The sequence below is a fragment of the Linepithema humile genome, chromosome 3, assembly GCF_040581485.1.
Source record: "Linepithema humile isolate Giens D197 chromosome 3, Lhum_UNIL_v1.0, whole genome shotgun sequence".
Lineage (NCBI taxonomy): Eukaryota > Metazoa > Arthropoda > Insecta > Hymenoptera > Formicidae > Linepithema > Linepithema humile.
The window spans coordinates 4,601,965-4,622,189 of NC_090130.1; the positions used below are offsets into that span (position 1 = coordinate 4,601,965).

General features: G+C 39.5%; 1 protein-coding gene across 4 annotated transcripts; it reads left to right on the top strand.

Annotated features, from left to right (window-relative positions):
- The first annotated feature begins 1,340 nt into the window (after nt 1-1,340).
- On the top strand, nt 1,341-20,167 carry LOC105676319 (choline transporter-like protein 1). 4 transcript variants are annotated; one of them, XM_067351324.1, is made up of 17 exons: nt 1,341-1,606; nt 14,446-14,591; nt 14,939-15,052; nt 15,147-15,295; nt 15,675-15,758; nt 15,964-16,060; nt 16,729-16,792; nt 17,130-17,238; nt 17,405-17,513; nt 17,595-17,714; nt 17,786-17,911; nt 17,994-18,100; nt 18,339-18,595; nt 18,695-18,867; nt 18,937-19,029; nt 19,125-19,217; nt 19,304-20,167. In XM_067351324.1, the coding sequence occupies exons 1-17, from the start codon at nt 1,486-1,488 to the stop codon at nt 19,367-19,369; spliced, it is 2,028 nt and encodes a 675-aa protein (XP_067207425.1). In that variant the 5' UTR covers nt 1,341-1,485; the 3' UTR covers nt 19,370-20,167. The 4 variants fall into 4 exon arrangements, with proteins under 4 accessions (XP_067207425.1, XP_067207426.1, XP_012229519.1 ...); XM_067351325.1 differs by having other exon boundaries at nt 1,349-1,606; nt 18,695-18,861; XM_012374096.2 differs by lacking the exon at nt 1,341-1,606 and adding an exon at nt 7,038-7,328.
- The last annotated feature ends 58 nt before the right edge of the window (nt 20,168-20,225 follow it).

Genomic DNA, 20,225 nt, shown 5'->3' on the forward strand with positions numbered 1-20,225 from the left:
ATATCGGGGATTCGAGGGAGGATAAGGGTGGTCGTACAGTTCGGCCGACTCTTGCTTCGTGGCGAGCGGAAAAATTCGCGCTGCCAATCTCATTCGAATCGGGCAGCGAGTGCGATCGCGAAATTTCCAACAATCCGAATCTCGATGATTGCTACTTCCCACGACATCCCCCACGGTGTGCTCCCGTGCGCGAGTTTAACCCTTACGTAAGCGTTGTCGCGAAATTTCCAGAATGATCCGACGAAAACTGGTGACTGGCTCGAGCTCTATAAGTACACAATTGGCACAGATTCGACGGGAGTTATAAATTTCCACGCCTGCTCGCCTTTTCCGGACGGCTGGTCCCGGTGATATTTAGCAGTGATCACTGCGATTGAATAATGCGCAATAATTCGCGCTTTCGTTATCCTCTCCAACTCTCGTAAATTACCGCGCGCTCTCGCTTCAGAGATGTAAAGCGATGCGCGCCGAGACAAACTTCAACAATTGACAATCTTAATGCGAACGCGTTAATGCGGGTAATGTATTCCGCATCCGACCTTTCAAGGGAAATCGTACTCCGCAGGCGTTGCTTTTACGAAGCACGTCGGGAACACACAGTTGTGTGCGTGTTTGTGTAGCATCCTATAAACACGTACCAGGCGGATCCAATAACCGGGAGTCGCGGAATAATTCTTCTCATATTTCCACTTTGACTTTTGACTCGAACTGATATTAATGCATAGAATTCGCGGTAAATGGAATGCGTCTTTGCACCTCGCGTGTGAATTGCGATAAATTGAAAGCACCGCACAACAGATGCTGATGAGTACGTCGATCGTTGAGCACGAAGCGGACGTCGCGAGATCTCTTGGCATCGAGTCAGCGGAAACGCGGAATATTTGCAGCTTGTCTACGTAGAAATTCTAGCGGGCCTTCGTTGGACCTCTGCCCGCGATTCCGCCATGGAGTCGCTCTTGGAGGAAAGTAAGTCGGAGATGCATGCCCGTGTACGCACCTGTCGACTTTTCTCCTTGAAGCTCTCGGCAAATTTACGGGACCAACATCGCGCCAAGCAATTTGACACTGTTGATGAATCCTCGTGGAATGCTCGTCAATTTCTACGCATGACAACACGCTTTCTATATGTTATTTGAGCTTTACATCCAACAGCTCTCAGTATCTCCTTTTTATACTTTTATACTTTTACTAAAAAAAAAGGTTAAAACTTGTTATAACTTGTTGCTGAATTTTACTCTTCTTTAATATTTTTTTTTGACGATAGGATTTTCCGTCATTTGTCAAATTATATTTTCTGTATTTTTGCAGATATACAATTGTGACGAAAATGAAATGTTATATTTAAAAAAGACATTCAATATCAAATTATTGTATAATGCGATGTGAAACGCAATTTAGGCGATCAAACTAGTCGACAGAATTTATATACTCTTTGCATGTTTATCGTTATATTTATGTGTTTCGCTTTCTGCTTTCTGTTCTTACATGCACCGAAAAAAAACTGAGCAAACTGATGGTCAGCACAGCGAACGCAAGAATGGCGTGTGTCCGATAAACTGCGGTCGACAACTGTCCTCGAGTTTTTCATCGGATTCACCTGGCGCAGGTAATACCGGCGCCTTCAAACAGCACACAGAGATACAAAAATATCGCGCGCGAGATATTTCTGTCGCTTGATAAAGGATGGCACCACCAATTCAAACGAGCGTAGATCGAATTTGCATGCGGAGATAATCGCATCGCAATTTGCGCGTGACAACGACGCGACGCTTCCGTCGTGTCCGCCGGTCGATACGGCATTTGATTAATTGCGATAATGCCCCTCCTCTCTCTTGTCCGCAAACGGGAAAAATAGCGCTAGAAAAATAATCGTCGCTGGATTCGTGGTCGCTCAGAAAGCCGGCCACCGAGCTGACGCGCGTGAAAGCTCGTGAATATTCATTCCGATCATCTTCGGTCGCGGCGGCGCAAAAGCGACGAATTACCATCGGGCTTGCGAGCTTGTAAACATCACCCGTATGAATAAGTTACGCTCAATTATTGTGTACACGAAATATATGTCGAGCTAATAAAGAACACTGCATTTGAAGCTGCATTTTACATGACTATGTAAAGCTCACATAAAATATGCGGCGCTTATCACGGCGCGGTACGCGCAATCGTTCCTTGCTCCAGCTACGTCCTGATGCGACGCGGGAAAAATATATAACGCGTCATTTTTAACTTGATGCCGGATTTCGTCTGACGAGAGGTAAACAAGAAAAAGCTCAAAGACTTATTTAATTTTTTGTACCGCGCCACTTCTGCGCGAACAGTATGGACTTGCAGCGGAATTATCTGCCACACACACGTCGTCCGGAAAGTCAATAATTTTCCCGACATCGATGGTAAGGTAAGGTAACGAGCTTGGTCATGCAATCGCGGAATCTGCGATCACCATATTGCATCGCGAACGGCGCTATGAAACGCACAATGTTACATTGCCGTCGCGACGGCGCAAATCGACGAATGTAAGTTCCGCTGATGTATTCTCTCCGCGCGGAAGAGAGAGAATACTGGAAAATAACAATCCGAGAAGTTCGCGTAACGATGAAATTACAAGCGGGATACGCAAGTTACATCTGAAATAAAAGTTACAGCCGCGCGAGATTACATTAACTCCGATTCAGACCCGCAACTCGCGGCGCAGCTCGCAACATATAATTTTAGATGTAATTTGATATGTCATGTAAATGCGGGAAATACATTTGTTGAATCAGAATTAGACTCGGAGAATTCGTAACATATTTCATTTGTAACATGACAGATTTTAACAACTCTATCGTCCATAATTCAAGATTTCAACTGCTTGCGTTCGCACAGGTAAAAGTGTCAGCATCCGAAAACAAATGAGAATTTAAATTTTTATGCAAGAAGCACAGAATTTAATAATATAGAGGTATAATAATGGAGCTTTAAATTAAGAAACTGACGAGAAAGTAATTTAATTTACGCTAATATCGTTACAATCTTAAAATATTTGATTCGTGTAACTTATTATTCTTTCACAGTAGTAACTTTATATTTCAAACTAGTTTAAAATTGGGTAGAATCGAGTTTCATCCTGAGTTATAGACCGTAAATGGATTTTTAATTGTTCGCAAAGACAAACGGCGGTGTGTTCGACACACGTGAGCGCATGTACGCCTCTTCATTATCAGCGATGCGTTCCCCGAAAGAGCGTATTTCGTGCGGCTCTAATTGAATGGCTTAATTCGTCACGCGGTGGGCGTGTTTCGCCAGGAGTCCCGGCTTTGTAACGCCGGGACGCAGCGAGCGGCGTCGCGACGCACGCCGGGGCGCTGCTCTTAATTTAATGCGGGCTTAAATTTTTTACGAGCCCTATCTGTGGTGAATTATCTCGCGGACCCGGTGTCTGTGTGCGAGTCTCTATATCAGCACCGGAGGCGTCGTGCACCGCATGCCGCTGGCTTGAAACATCGCTTTCGGAGTGCCCGTCCGAAGTTGTTACGCGTGCGTGCGCAGGTATGACCTCATACCCGGTGAACACACCGCGGGGTCACTTGGGTTCGCCTTAGGCCACGCTGCATTCACAGCGCTAAACGCGGTCATGCGATTCTAATAGCGTTTCCGACTCACACTGATCCCGAATTGTTTCGAATTGTCCCGAATTACGGCCAATTATCATAATTGTCTCGTTTTTGGCCGAGAACACGCATAATGAAAGCGGAGAATGTTTTTCCATCTTTGACTTCTTGTTTTGTGCGGCGCGCAAGTGCATATATTTGAGATTAACGTGCAAAATATATATTCGAACGGTGAATGCGTCCGATGGAAAACTTTGGAGTCTAGATTCTGGATGGACATGTTCTATTCCTTCGGGGACGCAAGTTACACTCGTTCCGAGTTTCGTCAAGTACAATTTCCACCGACAGACGCCGAGAAACTTAACGTTTAGGAAATAAATATTTATGCGAGCCCGAGCGAAGGGTTCTCAGAGAAATGTATTTGTCGATGAATTATAAAATGACTGGGATAGAAAGATATAAAGTTAGCACCTCCACCGTAAAAGTTATCGTATCGCATCTTCAAAAATGCACTTATATTAGCCTTATGCAATCTTACGCGTTATCTGCAGATTATCAGTGTGTTGCTCATGAAGATATCAGAAAATCGATTGTTACTCTTTTTAGAATTATCAAAGATAAATATTAATAAGTAATTAAAAAGTGGAAAAACCTGGCATTATTTCTTGAATTTGATATTCCAATATTTCTTTGACGTTATCAATTCTAGAAAATGTTTTGTTATATACTATTTTCATTTTTATTAACTCAAAATTAAACTCAATATATTTCAAACGTGTAAAAGCGTGATGAAAAATATTGCTAATTTGAGCACAGAGATAGAAGTTTGCCAGAGAAAAAGCAAAAAAAATTCATTATCGATAAAGTTTCAACGATAGGAATCATCCAATGACTTTTCTCGTAAATGCAGACTAATAGCAGCTTGTTTGCAGCGCGAGAGTATCCTTTATAATTGCAGCCGATTGCAAAACCGGCGATAAATGACGCGGTTCGATGACAGAAGGTAATGTCGTTACCCGGACATAGTTATCCTCACGATCGCGCCGTTGCGAATATGCAGCAACCTAGCGACGTACTCGCCGCGGGCGTAATTGCGCTCTCTGCGCTCTGTGCGCGATGTCGCAATTACCGGTATCATTACTATACGAATTACATTATCCGGTGTGAGAGCGTCTCGTGGCGCGATGTCGCGCGCGAAATCGAAGCTGGACGCTTCCTCCGCGCCGCTGCTATTCAGCGCTCGCACACGTTATGGGTTATCCGTAACGCATCGCCCGACACGTCGCGTGCAGGTTCGTCCGCGTCATATAAAAAATTCAGGGTGCAACGACCGCTATTTTTCAGCGGGACATCGCGACGGTATTCTAACGGAAGTAGACGCGAAACGAAAAAACATCGTGGTAAGATAATCAAGCTCGACGGCAGACCGGGGGTGAATTCCGATAAAAATTACGAGTCTGAGGCAGTTGACCTGCGCTGCACATGCCTTCGTTCGTGTATCAAAAAGAATCGATGCAGTCCGATAGGTCTGTGATACTTGATTTGTTGTTAAATCACAATTAGCACATAGACTGTCTTGCGTCGAAATATTGTTGTCATTTCTATTGTTGTCGTCTTCTAATATCAACGAGAAACTTATTCAGAGATGCGTCAAATTTTTAATAAACAGTGCACTTTCTGTAATTATACGTCAGTTGCTTTTGACGTTCATTGCAAAGTTACCGTTAGCGCAATTTCCGCACTATAGATTTTTTTCCAGAGTACTTAAAAAATTCTTTTGTCGAAGTCTGTCTGTGTTTTCGGTGCTGACGGTAATCAGTTTTTCAAAAGCCCACGGGATACCAGGATGGTCTAATTACGCTGTCTTTGCAGAGAGCTTTTTTGAAATATTCACAAGGCGCCTGTTCCTCTTTTTTTATGCGCGCGGACAATTTCGCGTGTCCGTGTTCAAAGGCTTTGCTTGCGCGCGACCCAGGCGATACAACGCGTTCGTTTCTTACTGCGAGTTCGAGCACCGGAGTTATGTTTTATTAGTGCGCAAAGAGCCGGCCGGAGCGCTTTGCTAAAATGCACTCGGCGGTCTCGTTTAAGCAATATTAGACGAAAAGGAAACGCGGGGATTCGTGCTGCCTGCATATCCAACTGCAGCGGCAGTTGAATAACTGCGCACACACGCGGCGGTATCGCGATACAATATTGAAGCGGGCGTTTTATAAATCGAGAAATAATAAAATATTACAGCGGCTTTTTATTATTCATACACTACAGTCACGCCCGAGTGAATGTTTACATGTTCATCATGTATACGTAGACCGTGTATAGTTATTACGCATACAAATCGAAACGCCGGTTAACACGAGCGGCATGTTTAATGCGTGACATTACGACGTACTGTCCGTACTAGCGCGGTATAAAATTTTAATGGCAAGCCCAGGACGACGCCGGCTATTCAGGATTGATTTTTCCTTTGCGGAAAATCGATGGCGCATCAATGTTTGCATTTTTAAAATGTTCAACAGCGGGGATACTTCAGAGAGAGCCGTTAAGTTTGAAATGAAATTTTCACTCGAATAAAGTCTACTTTAACCGAAAGGCAAACTTCCGTTATCTATTTACACTTCCGAAGCGCGCCTAGGAACCTTTGACTTCTCGACGGTAAATAGCTTGATAATTACAAGTTCTCAGTAATTTTTGCCCGGGAAGAGTCAACTTCAATTTCTTCCAAGGAATCCTGCCCATTAAAATCTCATTTCAGGAAAAAGACACGGTTACATCGCGAGCCGCGTCGAACGAGATTTTATTAAACCGTTTTAAATCGCCATAATTTAGCGGAAGTCGTAATTAAATCGTGAAAGTGGCGTACATCCTGTCAAGGATTGAAGAAAGCGAATTTCACGAGAATTGTTACGTTGCATAATCACTAATGTGATGTAATCATAGCGACGTAAAATTATAACATACTGTAAACAATTAGCTGACCGCGCGTATAACGGCGGTCGCGAGATATCGGCTAAATGAGATTGATAAGATACCACGCCCAAAATTGCGCCGGATAAGTTGGTCAACGAAGTTGCTGCGGTGATTAGCGCGCGTAGTCAGCGTTTAACGCGAGGACCTTGGAGTCAGGACTTGGCTTCGGGCGTCGCAGATAGCTCGTAGATTGAACCTCAGAAGACTTCGTGAGATTGAGACGACGTGGAGGGAGGATAAACGGAGAATGCGGTGGAGCAGGGGGAGAGAGGAAAGGACAGAAAGGTCGGTGGACAGGCAACTTCAAAGAGAGTGAGTGCGACGAACAGACAACACGACAAAGAGAGAGAAAGAGAAATTCCCAAGAGAGACGAGGGGGGGAGAAAATATGCGAGAAGTGGGAGGAAAATGTGTGATGTGCGAGAGCGAGAGAGAGAGACAGGTGGATGGCGAACGCAGTATCGTTAACCAGCAGACAGGCATACAAGAGAGTCGTCCGTTCTCCGGGCCTTGTCGGTAATCACACGACTAGCAACTGTTAGTATCGTGCCTGAGCTCGAGTGCGAGCGGACTCGTCGCGAGCCGCGAGTCAGCACGCGGCGCAACAAAAGCGTAGCAGCGTCGCGCTACTCTGACTCGTTCAGTCGCATTTTTGTTTTCGGTCGAATGACGAAGTTGTGCGTGTCGTGTGTCATCATCGTCGGAACCGAATTCTTGTGTGATGGTGAATTGTTGGAATACCAAGGACGACCCAGAAAGCTGATCTAAAAGGTATATCGATACTTGAGGACCTTGAACGAAGAATCGAGTCTGCAATAAACTGGCACACATCCGCGTGATGACTAATGCAGTCCGTAGATCACTGCGAGCATAATATTAGCAAAGAAGCGACGACGAACCGATTCGCTTCGAAAGGCAGGATAATGGCGTGATTTGCGCTAGTTGTGTTGCTAGCCGTTCTCTTTCTCTCTCTCTCGACGGAACGCTAACGGTTCACCGATCCTCACTGTACTAATTCTAATCTAATCGAGATGGATGGGTTTTTCTGGCGTGATTTCAATATAGTAACGATAAGACGCTTGATATCGGCGAACGGGAAACCGGATGCTTTGCTTTGAGCGATGTCGGTTGAAACCATTTGCATGCTCACTCTGTGCTGGTTTTTTTTTCTTGTCTGTTCCAACCAAGTCTACGCCCACAGGTGTGTCACGATCGCGATAAGGTTTACGGCTTGGCGCCGTTGCATGGCGATGGAAAGATTTCTCTGCTTCGTAAATGTGCATGTTTTGCTGCTTTTAAAATGATTGACAAATATCCAATGTTTATTGCCATTTTTGTGGTTATTATTCATTATTCATATGCGAATTATTGAATGGACGTCGGTTTCTAAATGTTTATTATTGGTTAAATTCATATCGGTAAAATACGTGATCTCGAGAAAATTTATTTAATCAATTCGTAATATTGTAAATGAAAATGTGACCTAACGTGCCATCAATATTTATTGACAACGCACAGGATATTTAGCTTTCCTCTTATCTCTTCGTTATCTGAACGTTGACTACGTTTCAATAATTTATCAACGTTGGTTCATTAATTTATTAAACGGCTATATAATGAAAAATATTAATAGTACCTGAATTTTTTTTCAACCAACACACTCCTTGCGTCTTCCGGCGAAAATCCGCAGGAGGCGAATATTTTAGCGTTCGCAGGTGTGCGTTACGGTCGCGGTCGTTCGTTCGCAGGTGCATACATACACGCCAGTCCTTGGAATCGCACGAATGATGTATGATGAATGGGGCGATATGCTTACGATGACAAATGCGTGTCGCGACGCATCTAATTAAAGAAAAACGAACGGTGCAAAAATGTGTTTTGATAATAGTGTTTCTGTTTCACTTTTATATTAAAAAAACTACTCACAATTAGCGCCGATGTGCGCACGTCAGTTATTACAGCATAATTCTGAAAAGTTGTTAAAACGTTAAAAAGTCATTGCTAAAATTAAAAACCCATTAATGGAATAAAAAGCGATTTAAATTATTGTATGAGAATTAAAAACAATAATATTTCATGTTGCAGCTGTGCACACAACAACAATGTTCCATCGTATCTTCAAACCGTGTTTTACAATAAGCGCGGCGCTATCCTCCGGGCTTTGACTTTGCTCACAAGAGCTCATAATCGCATGCAAAATCGTTTAACTTACGCCGATCAATTACGTATGCATATTAACACAGGTTCCGTTGTACATGCAAACATTCTCGTAGCTCAGAGAGCATATATTGTGACTTGTTGCCTCTCTCTGAATTTTAATCGGAGCCAGCGAGTATAGACAATGTATCGAAGGTTAAGGAATTCCCCGCGAAGGTCAGTGAATCATACGCCTCTATGAGAGAACAAAGAACCTTGAATGAAAACGGAGCATCGCCATCTCGATCTTTCAGCTCTTTCCGCTTCATCGTTGTTCACGCCAAAATTTTGTTCTTGTATCTCGGACTGTGATCTCGTTACCACGCACAATTAATTTGTTCATAAATCACAAATATATGATTATCATCAATGCACTAATACATAATTATTATTAATGCACCAATACACAATTAATTGTTATTAATCCCGCCGCGTATTTCGCAAGACTTGTTTTTACACTTTATGAAAGGAAATTGCATTTCTTTTTATATCCCCACGGAAACATGTGTTGCACACATATACGTTAAATCGAGACCAAATAACCGTGCTACAAGGCTATCTTCAGACAGTCGTGCTTTGATAGCCTGCATCGATCGAATCCCAAAGGTTATGCGAGTTCGAATGACGAGGATGAACGTGAATCCGGATTTACGACGGTTCGTATAAAGATATTCAGCGTTCTTCGCTTCCAAAAATCCATAGAGACGCGCATAATTCCGAGAACGAATTAAAAAAAGTGATGATTTAAAAGTTTCCGTGTGGAGAAACCTAAGTCAGGAAAGGATCCGCTATTCGAGCAACGTTCATGAATAATTGAAGAACGCAGAACATAGGATTATCATAATGCGTGAATGACGCTGCGCTAAATCTTCATCAAGGTACGACCTACATTCGTTCATGTGTTACTATAATCTTTATATACTACCATTGCCGCTGTTAACTGTCAAGGTTGATACACAGTTTGATACAAAAACAAAGTTTGTCCTTCTCTTTGCGCACATTTCTAATAAAAAGATACTTCTCGAAGCATTTAAACTCTGAGATGAATAATTTTCTCAAGATATGAGTGCGTGAATTATATTTAAATAAATTAGCACCTTTAAATCAAAAGTGAAAGTGAAATGATAATCACGTTTCTTACTTTCTTATCACTAATAAATATAATTAATTTGATTATTAAACTGCCATTATCATCAATTAGCTTGTTTCAGCAAGATTTACGCAATATTTGGCAAAATGTCTAACATTATTATGTTAAATTACATCTTTACGCATAAGAATGGTCGAAATTATTACACGCACGGCTGTAGAGCGATTTAAGTTATAAGCCTAATATATCGTTAGTGGGCAAGGAACTTCTCTTGCGTAATTCCGGGAACAACAATTTCATACCCACGCCAGAATTCCAGACATACTTAATCGGGCTATTACTTGATCAAGATAGTTCGTTATGGAAGTTCCGATAAGATTGGGATAAGTACGGGAACTACAATTGCGGTTTTGGAATCACTTGGAATACGTTAAGTATCCGGTCAGTCTATAAATCATATCTAAATCGTTCGGCAATTTCAGTTATCGTCTATCCCTTAACAATTTCCGCGTAGGATAACAATGGTTTTGTATCATTCATCGGAAGTTGCGCAATCAAAACAAGATCAATATCAGCTGGCTGATAAGCAATCGCACCTCGGAAACTATACATCTAATCTCTAACAATCTTGGATCTTCTAACGTGAATCTTCTAACGTATTAGTTGTATTACAGTACCAATTGGACAAAGGGCGAAAGATGAGATTAGGGACGAAGAGGGACTAAATCGGCCCTTTTCGGTTCGACTCGGTATTCTTCGTAGAATTCTTTGTCCAGATGTTCTTTGCTCTATGGAAACTGAGGTCATATACGCTCGATGGCAGGTATGCTTTCATAAGAGCTAGGCTTCTAGGTCGAGCGCATCTTACTGAAGTATCTATTTCTGGTGTTTTATTGGTGTTATATATATTATTTAAAAAGTTCAAAACTCTCTCTCTCTCTCTATTTTCTTGTCGGCTGATTTCATATTGCATGACTTGTTATTGATTTTTCGATTTTATATTTAATTTTTCACACTTGGAAACACAAAGATCTATGCTGTAATAAAAATATCAGTGGCATGACAATGGATTGCAACTCGTAAATGTCGTGGAATTGAATTATCTACTAAATACTGTGATCGGATATCAGTTCTACGGTTATCAATAAGAAGATAAGAGATGCTTTATTTTACAACGATATCGTCTGACAAACTCAAGTTCTTTCATTATCGAAAAACGGAGCAGTGAATAAATAGATTTGCATTCGTTCTGTTTGCACTTGGCGCGTTGAGTCGTTTGTCATTGATTGCAGTCGATTTTCTTGTTTATTAATTTAAATCGCAAGTGAAGGTGCGATAATAATTAATTGTTAATGAAATTTGTCTGGCACAATGGCGAGATTGGTGAATTAATAAATCATGTCGAAGTAATTTATTAAAAAGTGACAGTAAATGAATAATTATTAATGCACATACTTCCAATTAATAGAAAGTATAACTAAATATAGATGTAATATAAAATAATAAACAGAATCAAAGCTGTAATTGTGTCGTATATGCTATGTGGAGGCGTGGCTTTTACTAACGTTTATAGCTGCGCTTCAGTGCATTCCACGGAAGTGTGTGTGCATAAGTACAACGATGACTCACGATTCTTCTTAATTTCTCATACGAGCGTATAATTAACGCGAGGGTCGGCTTCGACTCGGACCGTTAACTGTCTTTCCATTGTGCGTTTTGTCTGGCGCGAACTCCGCCACGACATGCGAAAAACTCACGTCGTTTTTCCAAGGCTGCGAGTAGTCCCTTCCTCGCGCATACTCTTTCTACCCACGCGATTCGCATTGGCAGATGAGATTATGTATCCAGTCTCTAGTTGAAAAGTGTTGATCCGCGAGAGAAATCCGCAATTTCCTCTCGCCGTGAAATTTTTCCCCGGAATACGGAAACAACTCTCTTTCGGCTCAAGCGTCTTTTCAAGCAAGTTTCATTGAAAAGGTATACCGCCGCCTGATGCCCGCAAGTTTTCGAGAAATACGTCTTTCATAACTTTACGCGAACTCCGTTGGATCTGCGGGCAATGCCTTCGGATACGCGAAAATAGATCCCAGGCCGGCGGACCAGCGGCGTGAAAATAATTCGCGATGCTGGCGGTTAACAGCGGCGGAATCGCCGTTATCGCTATTCTTAGCCTATCGCCGTTATCGGTGTCTTTCAAGTGTACACACGGTGCATAATTTCATCGAGTTGTGCAAGATAGCGATGTGCTTGTTGGTAAATCGTATGTAATGTGCATGACAAGCTGGACCATGTCTAATATTGGCTTAAGCTCCCGGTTAAACCTAAGTCAAATAGAAGAGCGTCCGAAATTGCAAACCCGAAATGTCTCGTACTGGATTATGCCGATTTGCTCGGTAAACATTTACGGTTCTTGTATGTAAACCGCGGCGGCGCGGCGGTGATAAGAAGCGACGCGATAGCTAATGAACCAGACTCGTATTACGTTTATATAAATGACGATGATTCAGAGAAGAAGTACAAAACTGTGTATTGTTATATATGTGCGTACATAAAACAAACAATTATTTACACACATATTTCTATGTACACTGATATATATAGTTCCTATGTACTCTGATATTAAACTTATCGGCGCGATAAAACTGCTGATAAAAAGAATAACCACTGATTATTTGTATCGTGTGTGTAAAACATATATTGTTTGTGATTAGACGTTACGTGAGGGAAATTATTAACACCATTTGCGTGGCCAGGCGTGGTTATCGGGCGATATTGGCACTGACTGAGACGGGAAAGTGTTAATTCATTTTACATCTACACTCTCGCGAGTGTTTCACGGCGCGCATCTCAGGAGAGGCAATTTGATTATCGCGAGCCAGATGTGTTAAAGTTTAATTCGGTCGCGGTCGCGTCGAATGCATTAATTTTTAATTCATTCAACGTTCTGACGCTCGTTAATTCAACAAAGTGAATTGCAATTTTTGTGCATCAGTTGAAATAATCTTCATTTATTTGGACTGTTTAAATATGAAATAAAAATGTGTTATAAAAATTTATGTGTGCGAGAAATCAACTGATATTCAATTAACAACCTTGTTTTAAAGAATAAATTATTTTCCTACGAGAATATTAGATTAAGCCATTACATTAAATAATTGGCAAAATATATGCAAAAGTAATTTACCAATATTGTGTTGTTTTCTAATAATTCTTTTATTCGTTTAAAATAAACGTAAAAATATTTTCAAAAATAAAATGTTCAAAAGTCAAACTATTTTCATACCTTGTAATCACACAATATGATATTAAATTCTCTCTCTTTCTCTCTCGTGCTAAATAGAATATAGCCAATATAAATCACCCAACATAATATTGTCCAAATAATATTTTCATGCGAGCGCGCTGTAAAATATGAAAAACATGCAAATTGAACTAATAAAGCGTATTGCAACGTAAACAATCGGGAGTTTCAATTGAAATATTTCGGAAAGGTTAAGATTAGTGATTACAATGAAAGCGGGAAGTAGTGACGTAATTGTAATGTCTCGGAACGAGCGATAAGCCATATCCATGACTGTCACTCAACACCATGTGCGCGTGACTAGGGCTCTCCTTATGCCTTTATGTGCTGCCTGGGAAACTTTTCTCGTGTTTCTTTCGTGACTGAAACACGAGAGTAACATTAACCTACTGCACTCAATATATATATTCGGCTTACGTGACTTTTATAGTACGTCTTCAGTAATTGTTATAAATTCTCCGTTAGTGTTGGTAAAAAAGCTGTTTTGCACCATATAAATCGTATACGCTAGTAGCTTACTGTTACTAAATGCTTATCGCTTGCTATATGAATGTTTATGTGTTACAGACATTTTTGTTCAAATATCGACTATTTTCGTTTGTCATTTTAGTTCATGATTTGATAAGAACTAATCATATCATCAATATTTGATTTTTTTATTAGTTTTAAATGTGTCACAGTTTTCTAGAATTCTATTTTGGGGCAATCATAATTATGTTTCACGCGCGTAACAACGGATAATATATGGCTTTGATCGACGTTGCGACAACAATAGTCGAGCATGCAACTTTTCCAGCGTATTAATCGATCGATATCGACGTGACCCAAGTTTCACTTAAAAAGCGTGTCCCAGAAAGTAACGGTGACGATCTTTATCGAACCGCAAGCATATCGAAATTAACGTGCATTTTTGCATATCGTGCACGCAAAGCAGGTTAATTCCTCGATCGCTGAAGAGAGTTTGGAAATTCCTACAATATTAAATACTCGACGAGATTTCGATAACCGTTCGGTATATCAAGCAGCAACTTTGCCTCAACAGGTTTCCAATAAATTCAATTGGTTATCGCACAGCGCTATTTTAATCGGCTCGGGATATTTTAATATATATCGGGATCGATAAAATTGCAAATATTGTACTTAGAAGACACGACTATCTTACGAGCACTGTGTTATACGCTTATCGACGTGTCGCGAGCAATTACGCGTTGTTGACCATCGTCGATAATGCCATCGTAAATTTGATAAATGCCGTAACAACAGCGGACTGATAATTGTATTTTCGACTTGTATTATTGAAGCTGGCGCATCGGAGGCAGTAGACTCGAAAGGAGAGGATCAGAAGGAGGACGAGCACGAGCATTGTTTGGAAGAACCAGAAGCATCGACGAGTCCAGAGATGGGTTGCTGTGGTTGTGGGGATGAGCCATCCAAGGTGGAACCCACGGTAAGCATTTCTTTTGCATGATGCAAAAAAATTTCCGTTAAAAAGATGTTCGTAAAAATGTAGCGCACTTGCTGAAATTGAGTCCAAATGTCTGTGAAAGTCTCTTATATGCAATTCTCTCATAATTAATTGCAATTTGGACATTAAATATTCTTATTTCTTGTATTAAATATTTTAATTTCTCTCCATAATGAAATAATGAGTCGATATATTTTGATTTGCTTCTTTTACGTGGTTGCTCTCGAATTGTCCATTCGTTATCAGGATGAGATCTTCGTCGTGACGATTTGTATGTTTTTTTAAATTATTTCAACGTATTTAGAGAGTGTCCTTCTTTTCCTTTTTAGTCACCTCAAAGTCAGGGTTCAGCGTCCAAATATTCGGACCAGATCTTTGTAAAGGATCGATCATGTACCGACATTTGGGCTGTGATTATTTTACTTGCCCTCGCAGGTGGTTTCGTAAGTATCATTTTTTTCGCAAAACAATAGGAATTGATTTTTTTCCTCGTAATAATATATTCAACAAACATTATTCCTTGGTTCATGCACGCAGAGCTTCATGATGACGAACGTGGCGAAGAAGGGTGATATTTATCGCGTGGTGAATGGCTACGACGATTGTGGAAATGTCTGTGGCCGCGTAACCCCCACGCGCGAAGGAATTCCGAACTCCTGCAAAGGCACTGATAATAGCCAATATCCGTGAGTGCACTTTGGAATATTTTATAATATTTGGAACTGTGTGAAGCTTGCACGAATACACACAAACTCATTAGAGTCAAGACTTGGTAAAAGCATTCAATAATGAAATTTATTTACATTTAATTTACATTAGTTTAATTTATTTCCTATAACTTAATAAATAACAAACCAACAAATTAATTAAATTTTTTAACAATTAAATTTAAATTTAAATATTAATTATTGAGTAATTATCAAATTGGAAAAATCGTGGAAATGAAGCGGTTTATTTATTAGTGAATAATCAAGTTGCGATTCATAATTTATTCTAAATATATAATTGATGTCACATTTTATCTGTTATGCGATTGTATTGAAAATATATTCCACGTTTATTCAGCTACGTCGACATCGACATCGGGACAAAAGGAGTGAAGACGCGTAAATGTGTGGCACAGTGCAATTCGACGAATGATGAACCCAGGTTGGTATCACGTTAAATTGAGAGATTCTTTTACGGTGTTCCGCTTCTTGCACCTCCAATTGCGCATCTCACGTTAATCGAAATGATTATCGGAATTGCGATTCCAATTGCGTTTTGGAACGTAAGAGATTGTCGTATGTCGACTACGAACTTGATCGTTTTCTTTTCCGTTTCCTTTAATGTCGTTTTCTGTCTAATCTCGTAGAATGTTATTCCTGAATCGTTGTCTGCACACAAGCGAAAAAGTGAAAAGCACCATCAACTCTCTCATAAGGACCCTTCGCCTGGACAGTTTTTACAATGTAAGTGATCGTTAGAAAGAAAATCTTCCGAGATTACTTCTATATCTTACGCAAAAATCGCCAGGCTTTCATTCTACTGAAATCCACTCTCGAGTTTTAAAAAAATTTGTATTTTTATTTTCTGCCAATATTTTTCATGTACATTTATGTACATTTCCAGTCCATATTTCTGGTTTCATCAATAAGAGATTTCATTTTCCAAAAAAAACCTTATTTGATTTTCTTGTAGCAGAAATCTGTATAGTATTCTTTATTCATATTATTGGAAAAATAGGACAAAATTTGAAAAAATAGGCCGCCGTTCCTGAAACCGACGACACTTTTTATATGTTTTATTATTTATTTTATTAAACTTTATTTTTGAAAATAGTTCAGAGAAATTTCTGCATTTTGACTTGAATATTTTATGCATCCGTTTACATTACGTTTTAATTGAAGTACTTTAAATCAAATTTTAATTCAATTCAAATCTGAAGACTGATAGAGATATATAATAATATTGAAAATAATCTTTTTTTTTTAACTTTTAGAAATTTAGTTTTTTCCCCTTGAGAAAGAAATTTATCAGTGACTGGTAAAAATAATTGATAAATAATATAGCAGTTCGTAATTAATCAAAATTTCTGCAAATAGTTCGTAAGTTATCGGTATTGCATTTATTATTTCAGGAATCAGTCACTGATTTGGGAATTGCGTGGCGTGAATTGGTTTATCTTTTGCTTATTGCTTTAGGTACGTATTCTAGAAATAGTATGTTATTTCGGAATCATATTTAAATCTAAAAATTATATGAAGACAATAATAAAATATTTCATCATTTATTTAAAACCTGTTATGGAGAGAAAGTCGAAAGAAAATTTCTAATAAAATTTTAAAATATTTCAAACAATTTTTATACAGTGTAATGAAAGTCAAAAAAATTTAGACGATTTTTCATTCTTATGTTAGCAATATAACTTTCCTATTTTATGTCTTCATGTATTAAATTTCGGGAATAAATTCTTATATCGCTTACGAGCGGCACAAAATGGGGACTCTGCGTGATTGATTGCGACCGATGATTTTTCAGGACTTTCTCTCGGCATCCTCGTGGCCTTCCGCTTTTTGGTACAATATGTCATTTATATGGTATTGATCGGCGCAGTTTTGGCCTGCATCGGCGGCACGACATATCTCTGGTAAAAGAAATTATAGATATGAAATCAAAAATTAAAACGCTGCATCAAACAAATATCATAAATCAAATCTTCCCGTTTTCTCAATTAAACATTTTCACGCAAATATCGGATATTTATTTATTATTTATTTAAATCAACTGGCGTAACTTTGATCTTTTCTGCACAGGCTGGCGTGGTATCGTGAGAAGAAAGCGGTCGACAGCGGCGCGATTATCCCGGAAGATTCCAGCCTGGAGTCGTACTTCATTTACGCTATCATTATGTCGGTCGTTGCTGTAAGAGATACCGCTACATACACACTCGCGCAATCTTGATCATCATTCCGTACACATATAGACGCCCACATTTCTTTGCAGGTCATCGTAATTTTGGTGATCCTGGTAATGAGGAAGAGGATCGAGCTGGTCATGCAGCTCTTTCGCGAGGCGGGCAAAGCCGTGGGCGCGATGCCGGCGTTGCTATTTCAGCCGGTTTATGTAAATATACCTTGAGTCAATTGTATCAATAAATCCGACATTGTCTCGCTGATGCAAAAATATCTTTTTAGACGTATCTGCTTATCGGATTCACGGTGGTGGCGTGGGTCTACTGTATGCTGTGGATCGAGAGCGCCGGCGACATCTACGTGAATAAGAAAAACCACGTTCACTTCAAGAAGGACGCGCTACTTATTGTGAGTGAGCATGTTCCTTTTTTTGTTTCGTTTCACGTCGACTGATCAAGACATATCTCTTTAATGGATGTAATTAATTTAGGCGACAAGATGGTATAATCTATTTCTGTTCTTCGTGGCGTGTGAGTTTTACTTGGGCTGCCAACATATGGTCGTTGCTTGCGCCGTTGCTCGCTGGTTCTTTACAAGGTGAGATATTTAGTAATGATGAAAAATTAAGTGGAAGAATAAATATAGTATTCGTAGCCGTAGCTACTTGTGGAAAATGTGACTTTCCGATAATTGCATACTTTTTATTATGTAAGAACTCTTGGCGGAGTATATTATTCGATTTGTTTTTCAGCCACGATGTTTTATAAATCGAGAATTCCATTATATTCGTATCACATCAGTCATGTGTAATGAACTTAAAATTGCGTTTTAACAGGGATAAAAGACGACTTTCTTTACCGGTGGCGAAAGGCTTCGGATATCTCCTAAAATATCACATGGGCACCGTTGCTTTCGGAGCTCTGATAATCGGCATCGTTCGACTGGTTCGAGCCATGATTTCCTTCGTCCAAAAACATCTGAAGCAATACGATAACGCTTTCGTGCAAGCAATTCTATGGTGTTGTCAATGTTGTCTTTGGTGCTTCGAGTGTGCTCTGAAATTCCTTACCAGAAATGCTTATATCGAAACAGGTAACTGTTTAGTGAGATTTGTAAAGTCTTTTTTTATAAAAGAGCTCATAAAACTTGCCTGTCAATATATATTTGTAACAAAATAATTATTTGTTTCAGCCATATACGGATGCAACTTTTGCACAGGCGGCAGAAAGGCGTTCCAAGCTTTGTCCAGTAATATTTTGCGAGTGGCGGCGATTAACAGCGTTGGCGATTTTGTCTTATTCCTGGGCAAAGTCCTCGTCGTCACGCTTACTGTTGTCGCGGGGATTTGTTTGATGCAGGTACAGGTAATTCTGCTTTCAGGATTATTCTACTTTGGCAGCTTTACTAAACACTTTAAGTTCAACTCTTTGTAGAAAAAAGAGGGACTCAATCATCCTTGGGTACCGATAACTCTCGCGGGGATATTCGCATTCCTGGTCGCGCATTGCTTTATATCCATTTACGAAGTGAGTGACACAGAATCAGAACTTTAATTATATGTAATTGTTATATGCATATTGTTAGTTTTTATATATAAAAAAAATACGACACTTCTTTCTAGATGATTATCGACACGATATTCTTGTGCTTCTGTGAGGATTGCGAAAAGAATGACGGCATTAGCCGACCTTATTTCATGAGCCGCGGTCTGATGGTTAGTATTAATCGGCGTTAATATTAATCTGTCACATCTTTTAACTGTAATGATGTTAAATATTTATTTTGAAAAATTTTATTCAGGAATTCGTGGAGAACAGCAAGAAAGCTCTGAAGAATCTCGAACAGCAGGGACCTGGCGCCTCGTAACAAGCGTTGAGATTCAGTTTGATATTTCTTTCGGAAAGAATGCATTATGGATTGTTTTGATAAGAAATTGGATGAGAGTTTGCGTTGGGATTTTAAGTAAAATGGGTGTTTTTCTAATGGCTAAATCTTCAAAAAATAATATAATTGCGGAGGATTGCGATCTTTCTTTTCATACACGCACAAATGGTCTTCTCTTACCACAATTAAGTCGTCCCACGCCGAGAAGACGTACACAATCGATTGCTTCGATTGATTCGACTGATTACAAATCATTCTATTTTCGAAGTTCCTATTTCTAAAAATATTTTTTACATGAAAGTTTTTTAATATATAATCCTAGCTGAAATAGATGCGACATTTACGCAGTTGTTGCCGAACACGCCGATTGGCAGCCCGAAATTTATTTTCGTTGAGAGTGATTTAAAACGAACAAGTTAATTTATAAGATGTTTGTTCTGCGCTTTAGAATGTAAGTTGTGAGCTATGTATTTGCTACGTATTTGCTACGTATTTGTATACGTAGCAAAATTTGTATTGTTTGCAAATCTCATTTCTTACCGCTGTAAATATTGTTTTCCCTTTTTTTTTTTTTTTTTTACGAACAAGTGCCTACGAATAATTTCTTTTTAGTACAAATAACTGTAACATATAAATAATGATAAATCGGTAAACAATGATAAATCTGATGATAGTTTACTAATGATGAATAGTTACGTTATCTCGAAAGAGATAAGCATGTGAACAGAAATTAATATCGCATTATATGTTATTAATAAAAATTTATGGATACCACAAAAATGTGTGATACTTACAAAATTAATTACTTACTTTCCCCTCTGTTCTTTTATTCCTGTAA